This window comes from Osmerus eperlanus, chromosome 3 (assembly GCF_963692335.1).
Source record: "Osmerus eperlanus chromosome 3, fOsmEpe2.1, whole genome shotgun sequence".
In the NCBI taxonomy this organism is placed as follows: Eukaryota; Metazoa; Chordata; class Actinopteri; order Osmeriformes; family Osmeridae; genus Osmerus; species Osmerus eperlanus.
In genome coordinates, this window is record NC_085020.1 from 20161756 (window position 1) to 20181780 (window position 20025).

The 20025-nt window shown below is 52.5% G+C and overlaps 2 protein-coding genes across 2 annotated transcripts; one reads left to right on the forward strand and one right to left on the reverse strand.

Moving 5' to 3' along the window:
- The first annotated feature begins 1515 nt into the window (after positions 1-1515).
- Positions 1516-8145, forward strand: LOC134017758 (desmin-like). Its single transcript, XM_062457747.1, is given in 10 exon segments — positions 1516-1795; positions 1798-2149; positions 3961-4021; positions 4150-4245; positions 5129-5290; positions 5629-5754; positions 5944-6164; positions 6331-6395; positions 7013-7098; positions 7601-8145. Coding segments are annotated over 10 exon segments (1416 nt in total). The 5' UTR covers positions 1516-1590; the 3' UTR covers positions 7643-8145.
- Positions 8146-8844: 699 nt separating this feature from the next.
- tmem198a (transmembrane protein 198a) lies at positions 8845-19720 on the reverse strand. Its single transcript, XM_062457751.1, is given in 9 exon segments — positions 8845-9831; positions 9834-9912; positions 10220-10254; positions 10257-10574; positions 12406-12520; positions 12522-12743; positions 12937-13175; positions 14308-14540; positions 19324-19720. Coding segments are annotated over 8 exon segments (1227 nt in total). The 5' UTR covers positions 14456-14540; positions 19324-19720; the 3' UTR covers positions 8845-9760.
- Positions 19721-20025: the final 305 nt, after the last annotated feature.

Below are 20025 nucleotides of genomic sequence, written 5' to 3' on the forward strand. Positions count from 1 at the left end.
TTAGGGATAACTGTGTTTGGTATTGCTGTTACGAATAGCTGTGTTAGGGATAGCTGTTTTTGGATAGCTGTATTAGGGATAGCTAGGGACTGTTGTGTTTGGTGGTGGGTGCAGTGAGCCAGAAGTTCAATGGTGTGGCAAGATGTCATCGCAAGACCATGTGTTGTCATTAGTCATAGACAAACATGTAATTGCTTTAGACTGCAGATACACATTGTTCAGATGGTCGGAATATGAGAGATGGCCCCTGGGATAGAGCTACGGCTAATTCTGTAAAAGATACATGTATTTTTCTCTTCTCCTCTCCTTCTCTATTACTCCTCCTCTCCCCCGCTCCTTTTCTCCTCTCCTCCTCTCCTCTCCCCATCTCCTTGTCTCCTCCTCTCCTTCTCTCCCTGCCTCCTCTCATGCTCTCCTCTCCCCCTCTCCTTATCTCCCTGCCTCTTCTCCTGCTCTCCTCTCCCCCTCTCCTCCTCTCCTCCTCTCCTTCTCTCCCTGCCTCCTCTTCTGCTCTCCTCTCCCCCTCTCCTCCTCTCCTCCTCTCCTTCTCTCCCTGCCTCCTCTCCTGCTCTCCTCTCCCCCTCTCCCCCTCTCCTCCTCTCCTCCTCTCCTCCTCTCCTCCTCTCCCCCTCTCCCCCTCTCCTCCTCTCCTTCTCTCCCTGCCTCCTCTCCTGCTCTCCTCTCCCCCTCTCCTCCTCTCCTCACTCCAGGGGGTCAGGTCCACTAGTTGGTTTCACCATGACTCACCAGTCTGGGTATCTTTCCCTCCAACACTGGGTATGTCGGTTGTCTGGCTGGCAAGACCACTGACAATCCCACTCCACTTTGACTCAGCTAACTATCTCTGCCTGTGCCCTGTGTCACCCTCACACTCTCAGCTACACACACACGCATACACACACACTCAAACACACACACATACACGCGCACGCACACACAGACATACACACACTCAAGCACAAACACACACGTGCGTGAGTGAAAGCCTGTCATCAGTATAAGGACAAGGTTTCAAACAGAGTACGTGACCTTCGTCGTATCAGGCCTGCTGTGTTCCTGTTACGTAATGGAGGGCACATGACCAAACACTTACGTAACACCCCAGACATTCAGCCTGGGAGGCGTGTCCTCAGGTTCACGGTGAACCCACTTCCTGTGACCTCCAGAACCGCTTGGCAGGTTTGCTAGGTGCCGTCCATGGCCTGTGTGTGTGAGTTTTAGGGTACAGGGTGACTGTCTTCTTCCTGTTTCCCGGTTTCCCCCCTCCCCTCACTGCCATTTCTCTGTCCTCTCTGTCTTGCCAAGCACCACCGTACCCCACCCACCCAGCCAGCCAGCCCACTACTGGAAACCAGACCCCGTGACAGCTGAATCAAGGGACTGGAAGGGGAGAGAGAGAGAGAGTCAGGTGAGAGAGTTGCGACCGAGGGAGGGGACAGCCGGGAAGAGGGCAGAGGGGGAGGGCTAGGAGGAGTGGGTGGGGCGCAGCTACAAATAGGAGGGCCACTGGACGACAGCCCCTCATTTCAGTCCCCTCGTCGCTCCAGCCAGACCACCTTCCACTCCAAGACCCATCCACGGACCTCCACCATGAGTAAGAGCTACTCCGCGTCCTCCTCGGCCCAGACCGCCTCCTCCTACCGCCGCACCTTCGGCTCCGGCGTGGGCGCCTCTCCCATGACCTCCTCCATGTTCTCCGGCGGCCGCGGCTCCACCTCCTCCATGTCCTCCAGGACCTACGAGCTCAGCAAGGGGGGCCACGGCTCGGGATTCTCCGGCGTGCGCTCCTCCTACGCCCCGCCGTGCGGCGCTCCTATGCCGGCATGGGCGAGAAGCTGGACTTCAACCTGGCCGACGCCATGAACCAGGACTTCCTGAACACGAGGACCAACGAGAAGGCGGAGCTGCAGCACCTGAACGACCGCTTCGCCAGCTACATCGAGAAGGTGCGCTTCCTGGAGCAGCAGAACGCCACGCTGGTGGTGGAGATCGAGAGGCTGCGCGGCCGCGAGCCCACGCGCGTGGCCGAGATGTACGAGGAGGAGATGAGGGAGCTGCGGAGGCAGGTGGAGACCATGTCCAATCAGAGGGCCCGCATGGAGGTGGAGCGAGACAACGTGGCCGACGACCTGAATAAGCTGAAACTCAGGTGAGCGCGAGCGGGGAGGGCGTTGTCGGAGCGCTTTTGAGGAATGAGAACACCTGTCCTCGCATGTCAGATCTGTTATGTGGGAGAAAGGGTGACGGAAGGTAGCGGTTTTAGAAAACCAAAACAGATCTACGGATCTAGTTTCCTTAGGTGGCAGCACAACAAAGTTATTAGTAATTCACCATCTTGTACGTGTCCATACTGAAGGACCGACTCAAGCAGCTGGTGTCTGAATGCCATTAGAAAATGGCTGCCGTTTCAGACTAGCAGCATTAGGCCCCACAACTCCTTTCAGATTCCTAGAGGACAGACAGACCGGCTGGGAAGGACTGTTGAGATTTAAGACACCAGAAGAATGCTTAGTCACATAGCAGAGCAACCGAGGCCAAACCGAACTGGGAGAGAGGACGAGAGGAAAGAAGGGGAGGATGAGAGGAAATGGGTGACAGCAGTAAACCTGAGGGGTTAATGGATACTAGAGGAATACTGACAGACAGGCAGACAGACAGACAGACAGACAGACAGGCAGACAGACAGACAGACAGACAGGCAGACAGGCAGGCAGGCAGGCAGGCAGGCAGGCAGGCAGACATTCAGACTGGCTGACAGACTGACAGACAAGCAGACAGACAGGCAGATAGACAGGCAGAGAGACAGACAGACAGATAAGCAGGCAGACAGACAGGTGGACAGACAGACAGTAATCTCCTCCAGTTTTTCAGGGTTCTGCCAGGTCTTGGAATAAGTCCATAGACGTCTATTCTCAGCAGCCAGATTGACCCACGGCACGAAGTGTCACTATATATATAACATACATAACCCACTCGTGTGCCAGGAGTCAGTTTGTGTGCATACGTCTGTATGTAGGGCGGGCCTGCATGTCGTGCTGGTGATACAATCAAAGCAGGCTTGTAGATAGAGATAGCTATTTAGAGCTCCCAGATGCTAGTGCGACTCTCCTCGTGCTTCTTCATGTTGGATAATCTCTTCACTCTAACAGCTGAGGAGGTGTGTGCATGAGAGCACCAGAAGGTGCGGAGGGGGAGATAGAGAGACATAGAGAGAGAGAGAGAGAACAGGGAGAGAGAGAGACAGAGAGAGATAGAGAGAGAGGTAGGGAGAGAGAGAGAGATAGAGAGAGACAGAGAGAGAGAGAGAGAGAGAGAGAGAGAGAGAGAGAGAGAGAGAGAGAGAGAGAGAGAGAGAGAGAGAGAGAGAGAGAGAGACAGAGACAGACAGAGAGAGAGAGAGAGAGAGAGAGAGAGACAGAGACAGAGACAGAGACAGAGACAGAGACAGAGACAGAGAGAGAGAGAGAATACAGAATATCTTGAGGGACAGAGTGAGGTTGTATTTCTTTTCTGGAGATCGTGTTTGAAACGAAGTGATAATCACCCATCACACTTCCTGGCTTTTCCTATTAATACTAGAGGCTAATCTAATAGGCTTGGTTGTTCTGTCTGTCTGTCTGACAAGCTGGCTGGATGGATGGCTGTCTGTCTGTCTGTCTGTCTGACAAGCTGGCTGGATGGATGTCTGTCTGTCTGTCTGACAAGCTGGCTGGATGGATGTCTGTCTGTCTGTCTGTCTGTCTGTCTGTCTGACTGACAAGCTGGCTGGATGGATGGCTGGCTGTCTTAGAGGACGGTTGGCAGGAGACACACAGGAAGATGGCGAGATTGACATTACAATAAAAATCCCTCTAACCCTTCTTCTAAAACTCTCCGTCTCCTCCCCTCTCCCACGCGCTCTCTTTCTATTCACCTCTCTCTTTATCTCGCTCCGTCACCCCTTCCTCTCACGATGTCCAGACTGCAGGAGGAGATCCACCAGAAGGAAGAGGCTGAGAACAATCTGTCTGCCTTCAGAGCAGTGAGTCAGACTTCCTTTCCTCTCTCTCACACACACACACACACACACACACACACACGCACACACACACACACGCCCACACACACCCTCCAGGTGAAGGACTCAGGGTGCTCTCTATCCCTTCACAGGATGTGGACAATGCCACTCTGGCCAGGCTGGACCTGGAGAGACGCATCGAGAGCCTTCAGGAGGAGATTTCCTTCCTCAAGAAGATCCACGAGGAGGTGAGTCTGGCTGGCATTACGTGTAGGCATGCAGCCTGCCAGCGGGGCAACGCAGTGTCACATAACTCCTTTGTGTAAATGTACACCTTCAGACTTGCACTGGGAGTATCGCATGTGTGACAGCCATTCACCACTGCCTCAGTAAACCTTAGGGTTAGAATGATGGTCACACACACACACACACACACACACACACACCCTAACACACGTAGAGGTAGGCCTTTCATGTGTGGGTTGTGGTGCCCCATGACCGGTGAGCTATGTGTCGTGTCTTGCTGAGAGGATGACGAGGGTATGGCAGCTGCTGGGACAGAAAGGGCTCGGTGGAACGTTCTTTACAGTAACAGATGGACTACTATAAATAAACCCTGGGATGCAATCAGGAACTGGACGATCCAGCCACACCCCAGACAGAACCCTCACATATCCCAGAGAGAATACATTCACCCCAGACAGAACCCTCACATATCCCAGACAGAACACACTCACCCCAGACAGAACCCTCACATGCCCCAGACAGAACACATTCACCCCAGACAGAACCCTCACATATCCCAGACAGAACACACTCACCCCAGACAGAACCCTCACATGCCCCAGACAGAACACGCTCACCCCAGACAGAACACACTCACCCCAGACAGACCCCTCACATACCCCAGACAGAACACGCTCACCCCAGACAGAACACACTAACTCCAGACAGAACACAATTACACCCTTAACAAGATTTTTCTACAAAGCCAGTCAGAAGCCTTGTCCCCAAAGGTATCTGACCAGTGTTTGGGTTGATGTCTCATCAGTGTGTGTATTGATCAGTATTGATCTCTGACGTGTGCGTGTGTATTGATCAGTACGGGTATGTGTCGTTGCTGTTCTGCAGGAGATCCACGAGCTGCAGTCCCAGATGCAGGAGACCCAGGTCCAGGTCCAGATGGACATGTCCAAGCCCGACCTGACTGCGGCCCTCAGGGACATCCGCACGCAGTACGAAGGCATCGCCGCCAAGAACATTGCAGAGGCTGAGGAATGGTACAAGTCTAAGGTTCGTTGAGGGGCTTTCCCACATATTTGACACCTCCCAACACAAAGTCACGAGGGTAAAGTAGAGTTATTATGGGTAATGAAGTAGGGGTGGTGGAAGAAACTGTAGTCACAGGCTCACGGATATGCTAGGACCAGTAACAGAGATAACAGGAAGAGGTGACAAGCAGTTCCTTCATGCGCCTCCTACACCTCCTCTTTCCCTTTGACTCCTCTCTCCTTCTGTTCTTACTCTGTCTTGTTCTCGTCCTCCTCCTCCCTTCCCCCTCCTCCCTTCCCCCTCCTCCCTTCCTCCTCCTCCCTCCCCCCTCCTCCCTTCCTCCTCCTCCCTCTCTGCAGGTGTCAGACCTGAGCCAGGCAGTGAACAAGAACAACGATGCCCTGAGACAGTCTAAGCAGGAGAGCATGGAGTTCAGACACCAGATCCAGTCCTACACCTGCGAGATCGACTCCCTCAAGGGAACCGTGAGTCCTATCTATCTTTCTGTCTGTCTGTCTGTCTGTCTGTCTGTCTGTCTGTCTGTCTGTCTGTCTGTCTGTGTGTGTGTGTGTGTGTGTGTCTGTCTGTCTGTCTGTCTGTCTGCATGCGTGTCTATCCATCTACCCATCCATTCACCCCCTCCCCCCGTGTGTGTCTCCTCTGACCGCGTGCAGAACGAGTCCCTGCTGAGACAGATGCGTGAGATGGAGGACCGCATGGGCAGCGAGAACGGAGGCTTCCAGGACACCATCACCCGCCTGGAGGGAGAGATCGCCAAGATGAAGGACGAGATGGCCCGCCACCTGAGGGAGTACCAGGACCTGCTCAACGTCAAGATGGCACTGGACATCGAGATCGCCACCTACAGGAAGCTGCTGGAAGGGGAGGAGAGCAGGTCAGAAACCAGGATCTTTCTGTGTGTGTGTGTGTGTCGGTGTGTCGTTGCTACACAGAGCAGTAATCTAGTTGCTGTGCTGGTGTATGAATGGTGCTGGCACCTCTGTGTGCAGCAGGGTTGAAGAGGGTGTCCTGTGATTGAGGATGTTTGTTTTGTCTCCCAGGATCACTACCACCACCACCAAGACTGCCCCGTCAGGCTACGCCTCCATCAGAGGAGACTACAGAGGTAGGTGTACCTACATATACAGGGCCCAGACACACACACATAGGCTCACATATATACACACATACTGTATAGTCACACAGATACACACACACAGACACACACGCACAGACATACACACACAAACATACATACATACACACAGACTCACATACATACACATACAGACCACACACACAAACACACACACACACACACACACAGACTCACATAAATACACACACACATACACACACACACACCTCTCTACAATCCTCCTCTGAGGTGTTTTGTCATTTTCTAAGAAGAATTGATCGCAGGAGGAACATTAACTGTATGTACACCTTGAGCCACCGGGGGGCGCATTGCCAGCCAAGATCCTGACAGCATGACATATTGACACCTCTCCCACATCAATACTGCTGCGGTTTTCTCTTGGGTCAATTAAAGGAGATCATTAGCGTGTACATTAACTTGGTGGGCGAAGATGAATGGTCTGTGGGGGCTTGTGGGTAATTACGAAGGCACGAACAACTAGATTACGGAGTTTGCGGTGGAGGCGAACCCAAGCCGCTCGAGCACCGTAGAGGGGAAACCTTTGAGAACAGCCTCTCTGACACAATGTGCTCCTGTTTCCATAGAGACCAGCCCAGAGCAACAGCGCTCCGGTGAGTCGTTCTCCAAGAAGACAGTCCTGATCAAGACCATCGAGACCCGAGATGGAGAGGTGAGACACACGCACACACATGTGCGCGCGCACACACACACCCACCCCCCCCAGACGCACAACCCTACCCTCGCTACGCTGCAACACACCACTAGAACTTGAATGAAGACGAAGACCACATCACACACAAATGGTGCGCTTCCAGTGTAACGAGGAAGCTGAGAGGCGCTTAACAGACGCCCTCCTTCTGCCCCCCCCCCCCCCCCCCCGCTGCTCCAGATGAGCTAGCCGCTGGGTGAAGGGGCGGAAGGGAAAGTTCAGAGTGTAAACCTGGCCTCTCCGGCGCCTCCAGCACACCCTCCCACCCACCCACAACCCTGACCCCCGGGAACCTGGATAGAGAGAACAGTACACCCGTTGAAGCACAGCTCCCCCCAGACCTGTCCTGAAGAGTCTGCCTGCCTGCCTGCCTGCCTGCCTGCCTGCCTGTCTGTCTGTCTGACTGCCTCCTCTCTCTGTCTCCCCTGTCCTGTCTCCCTCTTCCTCTCCATCCTCACCTTAGGTGGTGAGTGAATCCACACAGCACCAGCAGGACATCATGTAAACAGGAAGAGGACACAGACAACGGCGCGACAACGTTTTCGAAACACGGGACGATTCTAGCAACTCACCAGCAGGGCTTGTTTGCAAATGTCCTCTCTGGAGAATGAGTGAATGAACAAGAGTGTGACGGTCTGAAACAACTGGGTAGAATGTTTGTAACATGTTTCTAACATGTTTTATAGCATGGTTACAACTCACTATGTACTGCTGATATCAGAATGACCTTTCGCTACATGTGCAGGAATGAAGGATGAAGGTGGAGAGAGAGAGAGCGAGCGCCTGTAATGATGAGAGGAGGAGAAGGAGGGACTTAGAAGGGGACTCAGTAAAGTCATTAGTTGGAGCTCTGGAGTGTAAAAGTTTCAGTTTGTGTGAATGTATGAGTGTGTGTGTGTTTGTATGAGTGTATGTGTTTGTGTGTGTTTATGTGTGTGTGTACACGTCTTTGGTGTGGGTCTCTCTGAACACCAACATTCTTAAATAAAGATACATGATAAAAAAAAAGCCTTGAAAATGTTTTTTTTTTACTAAAGCCTGTCTCAAGCATTCCTTATTTACAGGAATTCATCACATTAGACAGATACAGAGCAAAACAAAAGGTTTGGGTTTGGTAATGCATGTAGGTCAACACACAGGCAGGTAGACAGACATGCGATAGGAAGAGAAGGAGGGAGAGGAGGAGGAGGACAATGATAAAAGGAGGAGGATCTAAACACCTGGACCCAAAACCCTCAACAAACCACTTCTATCTACAGAGAGAGACAGATGAGATGGTCTAAAATGGTATCTCACTTTTCGCCTCCCCTCCCCCCCGCCCCTCCCCATTCCTCTTCTCTTTCTGCCCCTCTGACTCCCTCCCTCCTCCCTGGGGGCTGGGGTAGAAGCAGACATTAGACATCTGCTACCCTCGTCCTTGCATCTGTCTGTCTGAAACTAGGCGAGGGGCGTCAGGTGGCTGAGTGGTGAGGGAAGCGGGCTAGTAATCTGAAGGTTGCCAGTTCGATTCCCGGCCGTGCAAAATGACGTTGTGTCCTTGGGCAAGGCACTTCACCCTACTTGCCTCGGGGGGAATGTCCCTGTACTTACTGTAAGTCGCTCTGGATAAGAGCGTCTGCTAAATGACTAAATGTAAATGTAAAATGTAGGCTATTGGAGTAACACTAGCCAGGACGCTGTGTGAGGCAGAAACAGACAGCGACACAGTGATGTTTAGAATCACAATGTTTTCATAACAAGGTCCATACAAAGACATGCTCAGTAATAACAATACCAATATTAATAATAATAATAGCCTTTGTTTTTCAATCCAGTTCTCCCTGACATGAACATGGAATCCAACATTGGACGAAAGTGCAATCAATCATCTATCAACCAATCAAATCAAAGAAACCGAACATTAAAAAATGTTTTTTTTCATACAATATTTAAGTAATCAACCAATCAGTTAAAAAAGCATCATACTGTACACAGGAACATGACAACGCTAGGAGAAGAGAAACTGTACAGAGATCCAGGAAGAGATGTCAACCAATAGAGAGGCCGGGATGGCAGTCACATGACGGGGGACCCAGCCCACAGCTGGCTAGCCCCTCACAACTTTCACAACAGCACAGGACAGGAAGCAGAGAAGAGAGAAGGAAGTCGAGGAGAGTCAGCATCAAAACTGCATGACCTCAGACGATACAGTTGAATTGAGTCCAGTCAAATCCAGTAGAACTATTCGGCATTCCTTCTACAGACATACACAAAAGGGTCACCCCAGGGGTCCACTGCACCAGAAGATGCAACAAATCACAACGGTTCCTCTCAGTTCTGCCATGGGAACACATCCCTGGCCGCCCCACCCCTCTACAGGCGAACAGCGTCACAGCATGGTACGAAACAAACACACACAAACACATGTTGAAGATGGTCACGTCGGATTAGGTTGGCGTTTGTTCTCCAGGTCCTCCGGGGCAGCAGAGGGCGCCGCGGCCAGCTGCCTCTCCGGTCAGACATTGGCACTACACTTGCCACTGGTGAGGCCGTCAAACATTGTTTTTGCTTGGCAAGCCCGTTTTAGTAAACATCCAGATCAGGTCGACGTGGAGTTGCAGTTCCCCTCCAGACCAGCGGGGGGTCAGACGCGTGCGGCCGGCCCGCTGGCGGTCGTCAGGGGCACCTGGGAGCCACAGTCGTAGTCCAGCTGGGCATGCGGGAGCGGCTGATCATGCGGCCCTGAGGGTACGCCTGCCTGTCCCCCTGTCTGTCCCGGAAACTACGGATGTAGCTCTGAGGACGGGGAGGGAGAGGGAGAGGGAGGGAGGGAGAGAGAGAGAGAGAGAGAGAGAGAGAGAAGGAGAGAGAGAGAGAGAGAGAGAGAGAGAGAGAGAGAGAGAGGAGAGAGAGAGAGAGAGAGAGAGCATCATGGAGATATAAATAATTAACATTGTGGATTCAGATAGAAAAAAGATCTGGTTTGAAGACAGGCAGACCTAACACAGACATCACAGACAGATAGGGAATCGATAAATGTACTAGGAGACAGCTTGATACAGCATCTAGATAAACAGATAGACAGACAGGCAGGCAGACGTACCGGGGAAAGCACGTCGCCATCAAAGCGCCGTATGGGGTTGGTCTTCTGTGGTGAGTCGGCTCGGCCGGGGCAGGCTTAGGGGGGTGTGAGGAGTGAGGGTGGGGCTGAGGGTGAGGATGGGTGTGGGGGTGGGAGTGAGGGTGGGAGTGAGGGTGGGAGTGAGAGTGAGAGTGGGAGTGGGGGTGGGGTTGAGAGTGGGGCGCAGGAGGGTGGTGGTACTGCTGCGCCTGCTTCTGTTTGGGCTTCTGGCCTGGCTTCTGCTTCCTCTTCTTCTTTTTGCCCTCCTTCTGCATCCTCTCCTCCTTTTGGTGGATCCTCATGAGCTGCATCCTGCGCTGTTGCCTGCTCAGAATCACTGGAGGAGAGAGGAGAGGAGGAGAGGAGGAGAGGAGGAGGGAGGGGAGGGGAGGAGGAGAGGAGAGGAGGAGGAGAGGAAGAGAGAGAGGAGAGGAAAGAGGAGAGGAGGAGGGAGGGGAGGGGAGGGGAGGGGAGAGGAGGAGGAGAGGAGGAGGAGAGGAGGAGGGGAGAGAGGAGGGAGGAGAAGAGGAAGAGAGGAGGAGAGGTGAAGTGGAGGGAGGAGAGAGGAGAGGAGGAGGGGAGAGAAGGAGAGGAGGAGAGAAGGAGTGGAGGATAGGAAGAAAGGAGAGGAGAGATGACAGGAGGAGGGGAGGTGAGGAGGAGAGGAGAAAGGATAGAGGGAGGAGAGGAGAGAGGAAAGAGAGGAGAAGGAACGGGAAGGGAGGGAACAAGAGGGGAGTGTGTAAGAGGGAGGTTGAGAGAGAGAGAGAGATTAGCATGTAACAGACGTGTACACAGCCATTCACATCCTTCTGTTCATGTAGTACCCACTAACTCTCCCTCCCTCCCTCCGTCCCTCCCACACTCCTCTTCCTCCCTCTCTCTCCCTTCCCTCTCTCACTCTTCACTCTCTCCCTCCTCCCTCTCTTCTTCTACTCCTGGGGCTCAGATCAGAACACTCTGTACTTCCTGTTTAAAAAACAACAACACCCTCCCCTGCACCATGTGACACGCTCCCTCCCCCGTCCCTCTCCCCCTCTCTCTGTACATCCATACATGCATTCAATCAGCAGGGATATTCCTGGCCCCTCTCCCGCTCCCTCTTTCTCACTATCTTTCTCTTTCCTTCGCTCTCCTTCTCGCCCGCGTCTCCCTTGCCCCCTCTCTCTCGCCCGCGTCTCCCTCGCCCCCTCTCTCTCGCCCACGTCTCCCTCGCCCCCTTTCTCTCGCCCGTGTCTCCCTTGCCCCCTCTCTCTCGCCCGCGTCTCCCTCGCCCCTCTCTCTCGCCCGCGTCTCCCTCGCCCCCTCTCTCTCGCCCGCGTCTCCCTCGCCAACTCTCTCTCGCCCGCGCCTCCCTCGCCCCCTCTCTCTCGCCCGCGTCTCCCTCGCCCCTCTCTCTCGCCCGCGCCTCCCTCGCCCCCTCTCTCTCGCCCACGCCTCCCTCGCCCCCTCTCTCTCGCCCGCGCCTCCCTCGCCCCTCTCTCTCCCGGTCTTTGTGCGTGGCTGGCGCATGGACAAGGCTAATGAAGCGCCATCTGTCAGGCAACCTTCATAATGATGTCCGCCCCGTGGCCACGTTCATCCCCTTCCCAGCCATTCTGCCCACAGCCCCCCTCCCTCTGCCACCCCCCCCCCCGCTCCCCTTCCTCCTCCCTCCCCAGTTCGCCATATCCAAATCTTTATACACAGCCCCAGAAAGCCCCTAGGCCGTTACCATGACGACCACCCTAGTCATCGCGGCACAGCCAAAAAGCTGCCACTTGGCAGCGATGCCATCGCCGTGGCAACGCCTTGGCTCTCCTGTGTGTGTGTGTGTGTGTGTGTGTGTATGTGTGTGTGTGGGTGCTCCAAGCACCGTATGGCATGATAAGTCTGTGTGTTTGCTAACACCAGCTGTGTGTATGCTGTCGGGTTGGTCATGGCGCCGACTACATCCTACTGTTGTTCTGTTAATAGCTGTACCAGGACATTTGCATTTCATTAATTTATCCAAAGCAAAATGTCACAGCAGAGAATCAAGGCTGAGAAGTGCCTAGTCAACGGGTCAAAGTATTTGTGTTGGTGGCATTTGGGTAAAAATAACTAAATGCTAAATTCTCTGCCGCTCTACAAACACCTCCTTCCACACCGCAGCAAGATCCCTCCTCCAGGACCGCACCACTACTCACACTCCGTGTGAGAGTATCCCTCCGCCGTCACCTTCCACTGGATGAGCACCCCCAGCAGGGCCAGCACGGGCCACACCCCCATGATGACCCAGGTGAACCAGCAGACGGGCCGCGGGGGGCGCCACCTTGAGGCGCTCGTACACGTAGCGGACCAGGGCGAACAGCTCCACGAAGTAGTCCACGGTGAGGGTGATGACGGCCGCGCCGAACACGGAGGTGGAGAGGGTGACGAAGCAGCGCTGCCACTGGAGGGTGAGCACGGCGAACAGGGTGCCCGAGCCCAGCAGCACGCCCAGGGGGACCCACACCGTCCTGGGGTGGTAGAACTCCTCCATCACCTGGGGAGGGAGAGGGGAGGATGGGAGAGGAGGGGAGGGGAGGGGAGGGGAGAGGAGGGGAGGGGAGGGGAGGGGAGAGGAGGGGAGGAGAGGGGAGAGAGGGGAGGAGAAGACAGTAGATGTAGATGACCTCTCCCCAACAAACAAACCCCAAACCCCAGTACTTATCATCCCTTGCAGTACACCATCTCACCACCAGGGAGGCGACTCCGAGCAGCAGCCCCAGCAGCAGGCCCACCATGAACAGCCCCACGCTGCGCACCAGCATGGTGACCAGGCCGCACAGCGTGCCGATGCCCAGGCCGATGCCCACGCTGGCCTCCACGCTCAGCTGGCTGTCCAGCACGCGCTCCTTGTAGCACAGCATGAAGATGACCACGGAGCCGAACATCAGGCCTGTCAGGAACATCACCGCCTTGAAGCAGCGGTAGCCTGCAGGGCACACACACACACACAGTGAGGCGGATGTGTGTGTGTGTGTGTGTGTAGCTCCAAAGTTGGTAAGAGGGTGAACTGAGTGGGTGTGATGTGTGAATATAGAGAAGCTAGTATAGAGAGAGAGAGAGAGGGGGGGGGGGGTGAGTGATTGAGAGAGTTATAAGGGAGAAAGAATGAAGTAACTAAGAGAATTTGCATCTTGCTGTGCTGGAGGAGAGAGCTGGCGATTGCTGACATTTTGTCTGGAAGGGCTGGGTGACCTGGATTTGGCTCTGAGAGGACAGGGAGGGGGAGGGAGGGATAGGGGAGGGAGGAGAGGAGATGAGAGAGGAGAGGAGGAGAACTCTAATCTGCTACAGCAGTGATGAGGAGAGGAGTGGGATTTTTTCAAGTTCATTTTCTTCACCTCGCTCTCCCTCCCACCCTCCCTCTCACTCTCTCCTCTCCCTCCCTCTCTCTCTCTCTCTCTCTCTCTCTCTCTTCTCTCTCTCTCTCTCTCTCTCTCCCTCCCTCCCTCTCTCCCTCCCTACCTCTCTCTCTCTTCTCTCTCTCTCTCCTATCCCTCTCTCTCTCCTATCCCTCTCTCTCTCCACCTCGCTCTCCTCTCCCCAGCACACTCTCCCTCTCTCTCCTCTCCCTCCCCTCCCTCGTCCCCCGGTCCCTGAACAGAAGCTGATTATCTGTGTTTAATCAAGCGCTATTCAGCTGAGACAGACAGAACCAAACACAACTGTGCTACCCCTGCTCATGTCTTTATCCATCCACTCCTCCCTCAATCTACCCATCACTCCTCCTATATCTGGCTGATCTTCCCTCTACCTTTAATGGCACACTGTTTACATTCCTTTTTAATGTCCTTCTGTCTGTCTGTCTGTCTCCCTGTCTGTCTCTCTGTTTGTGTGTCTGTCTCCCTGTCTGTCTGTCTGTCTGTCTCCCTGTCTGTCTCTCTGTTTGTGTGTCTGTCTCCCTGTCTCTCTGTCTGTCTCTCTGTTTGTGTGTCTGTCTCCCTGTCTGCCTGTCTGTCTCTCTGTTTGTCTGTCTCTCTGCACGTCTGACTGTCTGTCTTGTCTGCACATCTGACTGCCTGTCTGTCTGTCTTGTCTGCGCGCTTGCCTGCCTGTCTTACCAAAGAAGCAGTAGATGATTCCAAACAGGCAGCACATGGAGCAGACCACAGAAGGGACGACCTCGTAGCGGCGCTCCATCTCCTCCTCGCAGCTCAGCCCCGGGGGGGGCGCCAGCTCGAACGCAAGCAGCTGGGGGGTGGACGTCATGGCGACAGCTGTACGGCAGGGGGCGGGAGCCGGGAGCCGGGCGGGTCAGGAGAGGGCTGAGGGGGTCAGTGGGTGTTACCTCCACCTGAGAGGGAGAGGAGAGAGGGAGAGAGGAAGAGGAGAGAGGAAGAGGAGAGATGAAGAGGAGAGAGAGATTCATCAGGATGCCGGGATGAACCTTAAGTGTTTACACAGTCTGACAGGAGAATCCTGGAACAATGGAGTCATCAGAACTAAGTGTGTGTGTAGGCATGAGTGTTTGAGTAGTGGTGTGCCTAATGTGCATGTGTGTGTTTTGTGTGTCTGTGTGTGTGTGTCTCTGTGTGTATGTCTATGTGTAGGAGCGGCCTTTCTCTTACTGAGGGATGAGTCAGGCTAAGTAGCTTTAAAATCGGGCTAAGTAATGGAATTAATGACAGTATATGGGGATAATGCTAAGTGCAGGCTAACCCTAACCCTCGGAGGGTTTTGGACCCCAGGGTACCATGACGGGAACATGACCACTTTACTGTTGCTGCTCGGTCAAGACGGTTTTCCAACAAAAACTCACTTTTTCTGTTTCCTCCATCCCCCAACTCTTGTGATTCCCTGGAGCTACACAGGGTTTAACAGCCTATGACAAATACTTTAAGAACCATTCTATCAAACCAAAACATAATTTAACAGCATTGTTTTATGAATATCGCAGTCATGACCAAACTCTGTCAATGCCTTCACTAGCTCAGCTCTTGTCTGCCTGGTCCCGCAGTGCAGGATGATGTTTGGGGTAGCAGCTCACAGAGGCCTGCTTCTGCCTCCCTGCCTCAGTCTTCCTGCTCCCTTACCTCAGCCTCCCTGCCTCTCTGTTTCTACCTCAGCCTCCCTACCTCAGCCTCCCTAACTCAGCCTCCCTACCTCAGCCTCCCTACCTCAGCCTCCCTAACTCAGCCTCCCTACCTCAGCCTCCCTACCTCAGCCTCCCTGCCTCTCTGTTTCTACCTCAGCCTCCCTGCCTCTCTGTTTCTACCTCAGCCTCCCTACCTCAGCCTCCCTAACTCAGCCTCCCTACCTCAGCCTCCCTACCTCAGCCTCCCTAACTCAGCCTCCCTACCTCAGCCTCCCTACCTCAGCCTCCCTGCCTCTCTGTTTCTACCTCAGCCTCCCTACCTCAGCCTCCCTAACTCAGCCTCCCTAACTCAGCCTCCCTGCCGCTGTTTCTACCTCAGCCTCCCTACCTCAGCCTCCCTAACTCAGCCTCCATGCCTCTCTGTTTCTACCTCAGCCTCCCTACCTCAGCCCCCCTGCCTTTACCTCAGCCTCCCTAACTCAGCCTCCCTGCCTCTCTGTTTCTACCTCAGCCTCCCTACCTCAGCCTCCCTAACTCAGCCTCCATGCCTCTCTGTTTCTACCTCAGCCTCCCTACCTCAGCCTCCCTAACTCAGCCTCCCTGCCTCCCTGTTTCTACCTCAGCCTCCCTAACTCAGCCTCCCTGCCTCCCTGTTTCTACCTCAGCCTCCCTACCTCAGCCCCCCTGCCTCTACCTCCGCCTTCCTGCCCCCCTGCCTCAGCCTCCCTCCCTCAGCACCCCTGTGGCATACTGTAGGTTAGACAGTGTGTCGCTAACCTAACGGTACGTTAGACAAGGGGAACATGAACTGATCTATGATTTGTTTAGGGTGAAACAGTTCTAGAAAGAGAATGTGAGCGTTTATAGTTCTCCGGCAGGTGAGGGGTGTGAGGGTGCTGTCATGAGTGGCGAGAGGAAGAGGTGTTAAAGGGTTAAACCAAGATTATCCTGTCGAGAGATTCTGCTCTAAACCCATTACAGGCTCCCTCCTTCTGCCCTGGATATGCAGAAGAGGTGAGATACAGAGAAAGTATGCCTGTGTGTGTGTTGGCTTGTGTGTGTGTACGTGTGTGTGTATGCTTGTGTACGTGTGTGTGTGTGTGTGCTTGTGTGTGTGTATGTGTGTGTGTATGCTTGTGTACGTGTGTGTGTGTATGCTTGTGTACGTGTGTGTGTGTATGCTTGTGTACGTGTGTGTGTGTGTATGCTTGTGTGTGCGTGTGTGTGTGTGCGTCTGAGCGTGTGTATGTCTTCCTCGTGGGTGTAGGTCTGCAGGAGGCAGCGGGTTAACAGATGCCTGTTAGCTGCAGCATGCCAGAGCATTACGGAAACACCATCTAGGTCACATCACACACGCATCCACACACACACACCTCGTCACTATGACGACTCTGTGTCACTTCCATGAAGCATCAACACAAACGATAAGAACGGACACCAAAGCAAAGTCCAAGGAGAATTTGAACCAGCAACCTCTGGATCGGAAGTCCATTGTTCTGCCACTGAGCTATACCTAAACCCACTCTTGATATGTCTGGCTGATGAAGCCACACTGTTAATAACAATAGTGCTGTGTTAATGTCTGGTGTATAAACACTGTACAGTAAAGGCAGGCCAGTGCTACAGGTCCGACTGGTCTGGAGGTATCAGGATGGATTATGTTACTGCGACAGCTGTATATTTCTGTGTGTGTCTGTGTTGGTGCTGTCTTCCCTCCTGTTCCTCCCCTCTATCTTTCATGCATTCAGATGTCCCCTTTGATTGGCTCGTCAACTACAGTCCTCGGCACTGGCGCTAAATTAGAATGCAATGTTGTTGAAACCTTGGGAAAATGCATTCATCATAAGGCCTATGGTTGATTGATATTCTGAACAAAGTTCAGGCCACATGTGGTTAAACTTGCTACTTTGATGAATAGGTCTGTTGAAGTGTAGCGCCGAGTTGTTAATTAACAACTTAATGTGGGCTGAGAGTTTCCCTGAATCCAAACGGCCACTGTTCTGCCATTTCTTGCAAAAAGAAAATCCATCTTGCCAAGCTCTAACTTCTCTGTTTGTGCCCGAACCACAGTGGTTTGGACCAATCAGCATCTTCTGAGAAGCTTCTGGCAGCTAAGGGTGTGGTTGGGGTACCATGATAGACGGTGATAGACAGATAGTTCATCCAATCACTTGCCAAGTATTTTTGCCTGCCCTTTTCAAAATAGTTTCCAAGAATGACTTCCCAGATGGATATGTGGAACAAACCATCTGGTGAGTGAGGTAAAGCCTTTGCTACCAGAGCACAAAAAATATAGCGCTAACCCTAACCTTAACCTTGTCATGCACAAGTATGCAAGCATGTACTGCAGGTACTGCATGCAAGTGCAGTACCTGCTGATTGCACATAGTGATGGGTAACACTACAATTGTAAATTATATGACACCACCCTTGGATGCAGCATTTGCCTAAGAGGCTGCGAAAAAATATGCCTTTGAGGCAGAAAAGTCAGTGCAGAGACGAGGAGAGGGTTTTAGAGGCAGCTCACTGGAGGCAGCCTGCATAGAGGGTGTGTGATAGTTGGCATCTGCAGGCTCAGAGGCAGAGGCAGAGGGAGGACAGCAGTGAAGTGGATTAATAGGATTTGAATCGACTCTCTGTCCTTCCCTCACCACTCCCCTCTCCCTTCTCCGCTCTCATCCTTATCTCTGTCCCTCGCTCCTCATCAGCTCATCCCTTTCTCCCTCTCTCTCTCCCTCCTTCCCTCCCTCCCTCAGTCTCTTTTTCAAACCTCATTCACCTCTCCTTTGTCTCTCCCTGTTTTGTTTATCTCCATCTCTGCCTATCCCCTTCTAACACGCTGTCTCTCTCTCTCTCTCTCTCTCTCTCTCTCTCTCTCTCTCTCTCTCTCTCTGTCTTGATCTCACTCCTGCTTGTCTTTCACTCCTTATCTTCATCTCTACCACCCCACCTTTATCTCTCTCTCTCTCTTGTTTTCTCTGCATAACAACAACACTTGGCCTGTTGCTGCTAATGTCCCGCCCAACCCCAATCTCCACCCCTAGAAACCCCCCCCGTCTCGTTCTTGCTGAAGAGAAAAACTGCTTGTCTAATCTTTCTCTTATTGGATTGCAGTCTTCATAGTCATCACGTAATGCCCCATTTTTATTCCACTTTATCCCCCCCCACACACACACACACACACACAGCTGCTGCCGCCTCCATTTTATTTCCCCAATTTCTCCTTCCCTCTTGTCAGTAGGCTACCTAAAACTTTGACTTCCCTATAGGCTTCCATTCATCTGAATCTACCTGGGTTTCAGAGGTGCAACCTTTAACACTGGCCTACACACATACACACACGCACACACACATTCCTACATGTGTTTTGTGTTGCGATTTGGAGGAGGAAGACACGTGACTTACTGTCAAACGATGAAGCGCTAGGACAAGGCGAGAGCAGCATTGATTCGGCGCTAGTATTAACAAGCAGTCAGAACCATTAACACACGGTTATATCAAATTGAACAACCAACTAGGTTATGAAACCGCCGTACGATTGATTCAATATCAGGTTAAAATTTGTAGGAACTTACAGTGGGAAATGTGTTTATCTTTGTTAGATGGTTATAACATTTAAACAACCCCTTTCGTTTAAACGCGATCGAACAAAAGAGCAAAACAAGATGGATTTTCCGTGGTTACAGAGAGAATCCGTACAAAGCTGATGAGAAAAACGATTGAAAAACAGGCAAAGGGGACGTAGGCTCTAGACTTGAACAGAACACCGAGAGAAAAACAATAGAGAAAAAGATGTGAAGTGAAAACATGTATTAGCAGTTTTTCTGAATGGTCTAACTAAGCTGGTTATGCTATTAATAGCATAACAATTGTAACATGTTTCAACGTGTAACGATTAGGGCAGAAATCAACCCCAATCCAAACGTCGTAAACTACTTGTTGTGTACTAAACACACACCCTCCATCCAGCGCAGCATCAGCCAGTCAGAATACCAAACTCCCTTTGTTATTGTCGAACAAAGAAACCTATACCTGAACTCACCTCCCGACCGACCCAGCAACCAGACGGCTCTGTTCAGAATCCAAAATTATTCGTGCCAAACTGTCAGCTGGACTTCTCAAAAACTAGCATCTCCGCCGAATCCAGCCCGGTCCAAATGCTACAAGACGAACCGAACCACAGTTCGCCCATCCACTCTGCCCGTTCCTGTTACATACAGAAATTACGTTATCTCGTCTTTGTGTGCTGCATTGCCGAAAGTCTCTTCAGACGCAATGTTAAATATAATTCATAAAACAAGCCTACTGTAGAATGCAACTGAGAAATTAATTCTGTGTTTATTATTTACTTTTAGTGTATACGCTGTCACTCTCAACAGTAAAATCCACTTATTCTCCCCAGCGCGTGTCGCCGCGATTTCTTTGTGTTCACACTTTCGCCTATCAGTGATCTGCGTTTAGCTTTGGGTCATACCATCTGCAGGGGACGAGGGGTAGCGAACAGTTGAAAACACGTGATCGAGAGAGTAGGTTGATGGCGGAACTGCTGGCCCGAGGCCAGCGACAAGTGTTGTTGTAACACATAAAAACAAACCGGATATAGTGATATAATCCAGCCTCGAGACTCGTAGGCTGTGATATGGCTAGTAGTCATAGCAATGCAGACATAATTCACATCTGCAGTGCGGCCTGTTGTTGTCTACGGCAGCGAGTCAGCACCATGGACAGCGATACCGTCTGGCGA